The sequence below is a fragment of the Olea europaea genome, chromosome 12 (genome assembly GCF_002742605.1).
Source record: "Olea europaea var. sylvestris chromosome 12, O_europaea_v1, whole genome shotgun sequence".
NCBI classification, from domain to species: Eukaryota; Viridiplantae; Streptophyta; class Magnoliopsida; order Lamiales; family Oleaceae; genus Olea; species Olea europaea.
Window position 1 is genome coordinate 12634091 of NC_036248.1, and position 2858 is coordinate 12636948.

General features: G+C 32.9%; 1 protein-coding gene and 1 non-coding gene across 2 annotated transcripts in view; one reads left to right on the forward strand and one right to left on the reverse strand.

The window, feature by feature from the left end:
• Window positions 1–961: 961 nt before the first annotated feature.
• Window positions 962–1051, forward strand: TRNAY-GUA. The gene is given in 2 exon segments: window positions 962–998; window positions 1016–1051. It is a non-coding gene; the product is annotated as a tRNA-Tyr (tRNA).
• Window positions 1052–1478: 427 nt separating this feature from the next.
• The window catches only part of LOC111405681 (peptidyl-tRNA hydrolase 2, mitochondrial-like), a 5545-nt gene continuing 4165 nt past the window's right edge, over window positions 1479–2858 (reverse strand). Inside the window, exons 7-8 of the mRNA XM_023034682.1 lie at window positions 1927–1953; window positions 1479–1734 (exon numbers count right to left, since the gene is read on the reverse strand). Coding sequence (XP_022890450.1) covers window positions 1685–1734; window positions 1927–1953 — 77 coding nt within the window. The 3' untranslated portion in view covers window positions 1479–1684. The remainder of the gene's footprint in view (window positions 1735–1926; window positions 1954–2858) is intronic.

The window sequence follows — 2858 nt, forward strand, 5'->3', positions numbered from 1 at the left end:
TTTTCTGCCCCTTCCCCATGAGTGTAAGTGGAGTCCGGGAATCATATGTCCAAACATGCCTCGAAAAGAAAGTCAACTAACCGGTTACCTTTGGCATGAGCTCTATGCCTTTGTGCGCTAACCCGAGCAAACCACACTAATGAGCACTATATATACAATGGGAACATAATCGCAACATGGCATGACGATTCAACACCACGTCATGTACTAAAGTGATAAAATAACAAAGAACACGCATATTAAAATTTGTCATGATATTTATTTTATCATTTTTATTTTTAAAGTGTACCAATTACATGGAAAATGATTATGATATTACCTTCAACCAAGGTACGTTTAATTGGGAGCATAAAATTTGTATTAAAAAAATAAATTTTAAGCAATTCAATTGCCTATAACTTATTTTTATAGAAATTATTAATTAAATGTGTTTGATTGATTTAGTTTTCAACCTAAAAATATTTTACTTGTCTATTTTTTATTGATAGGTAGATGAGAAAGAATTGATAGATAGGAGAAAGAATGAATTACCTGAAAAATAAAAATCACCCATTCCCAAAGAAATGTTTTTTTATTTTTGAGAAAAATGAGATCATGTGACCAAAAGTTCAAAAATAATTTCCGCGAAAAAAATTGTCAATCACCCCAAAATTTGAATTTAGGTGAAAAATGATATTTTTCAAGGAAAATAAAGTGATTTATGCTGATTTTGAGAGGAAAATAAGTGACAAAATGTGATAGAATGGTGAAATTTGAAGCTATAATAAAGTTTAAAGATTAAATTAAGACAAATTAACATTTAGTGACCCAATTGATATTTCATTGGAACTTCAGTGACCGCGCATGAAATCTATCATTTTAAAATATGAGCCTGGTTGATCTTTGATTAAACAATGATAGGGCAAAAATCTTAGCACCTATGTAAGAGTTATATTAAATAAATTAAAAGCATCTACAGTGTCGGACCTTAGCTCAGTTGGTAGAGCGGAGGACTGTAGTTGGTTCATGGCAGCTTATCCTTAGGTCGCTGGTTCGAATCCGGCAGGTCGGAGTATTTTGTTCCAAATATTTCTTTTTTTTATTTAGCCGAAAATTAGAATTTTGGGCAACCAATTCCCTGCCCCAAATGAGTTAATTTCACAACTGAAATTTGTTTACAATTTAAATGACCCTTAAACTATTATTTTGACTCATTTAGGCACCTTAAAAATTTATTTTACTCATTTATTCAGTAAAGTTAATTAATGTTTCACCATTGATCACTTTGCTAAGCATGCACTATTAGCATTTTTCAGAGTTCCAGTGCAAAAATGCAAAATGAAAATAAAGTTCCTTGGCCGTATACAACCATTTTACCTGCTCGAGCTATTACCAAAGACAAAATTTTGATTCATTCAACCTGGAAACACAATCCAAGTGAAAGCTACTCTTGTTGTTCCAAAAAACAATTTTAAACTATTATATGTTAAACCAAAGACTTAAGGCAAAAAAGGTCAGATAATAAAATGTATGAAATCTTAATTCATTGAGTAAACAATATCAACGCTTTGTTAAGAATTGATCGATCGTTGAAAATTTTCATCATCGGCAACAATAAAAACAACGTCCAATAGAAGCTCCTCAATGCAGCTGTAAACTTAGGAGCTCTTCCGCCATTTAAGGCCAAACAATAGCAGAACTTCCACTATAAAAGCTTCAATCCACCGGTCACATTGTCGACCATATCTGCGGGTCCTGCATAAGAATGGAATAAACAATTAATGATTTGGAGACTTGCATGCTACGGAGGTGGTAGAAGAGAAGGACTTGTGGGTCTGAAAAGAGCTGAAATTGCCTATAATTCAGAGGTAGTTTACATTTGTTGTCGATGTTCAGAACAAATGTTCGATATCACGTTTAGGCTGGCATTAGAAACGAGAAACTTACCCAAAACTGCCATCACTGTTCTTGAATCTGGAAAAGAGGAATCAAGGAAATGAATTGTAAGCCAATAGAGATGAAAATCTAGAACAGAAAATTCATGCTGATCCAAATATAATTGCTTTAGGTAATAGATGATTTATAAAATAAATAATTATAAGAATTAGAGTGCATCATGAAATGCAAATTCCCAAAATGTAAAAGCAGGTAAAAGGGGAGTAAAACACGCGTGTCTGTGGGTGCAATATGTTTTCGGAACTGTCATAAGTACACCAGCCACTGGACAACAAATTACTTGTTCATTTTGCAGCATATACATTTTACATTATCCTTTAAAATGACATTGACATAATAAAAAATACATATTAGCATTATCCAACAATAATAAACCACATAAATTAATATTTTTTATTCAGTAAGAGAGGATAACAGATTCCTTTTACCCCCTTGAACGTGATGACATTTACGTGGCAAATGCAAGAAAAATATAGCAAAACTTAGTCCTTTAACTCCACCTTTGGATGGATAAACCCTGGAGCTTTAGGGATGAAACCTAACAGGTAAAAATTGGTCTGACATGAAAGCACAAACCAAAGTCACATACAAAATTTATACTATAAAGAATCTTCTTTAGAAATAATATGCTTATGGTGAATTTGAACACCCACAAACTGAGTTTTCCCACTACATTCACTTTGCCACAACCCCCGTCAAAGGGGACTGATAGTAGTACTGCTCTTTTGGAGTGAAATCAATTCCACTTTGCAGATATTTAGTACTGTATTTCTCCCATTTGATCAAGATAGCCATCACAGATTGTCAACCCAAAGGTTCCAAACCAATATCGATTGGTCAGTAAAAATATTAACACCTGAATGCAAATGAAGATTTTTTTTTTTTTTTTTTTAAAAAAAAAATTTGGGTGTGTGGGTGTTGGG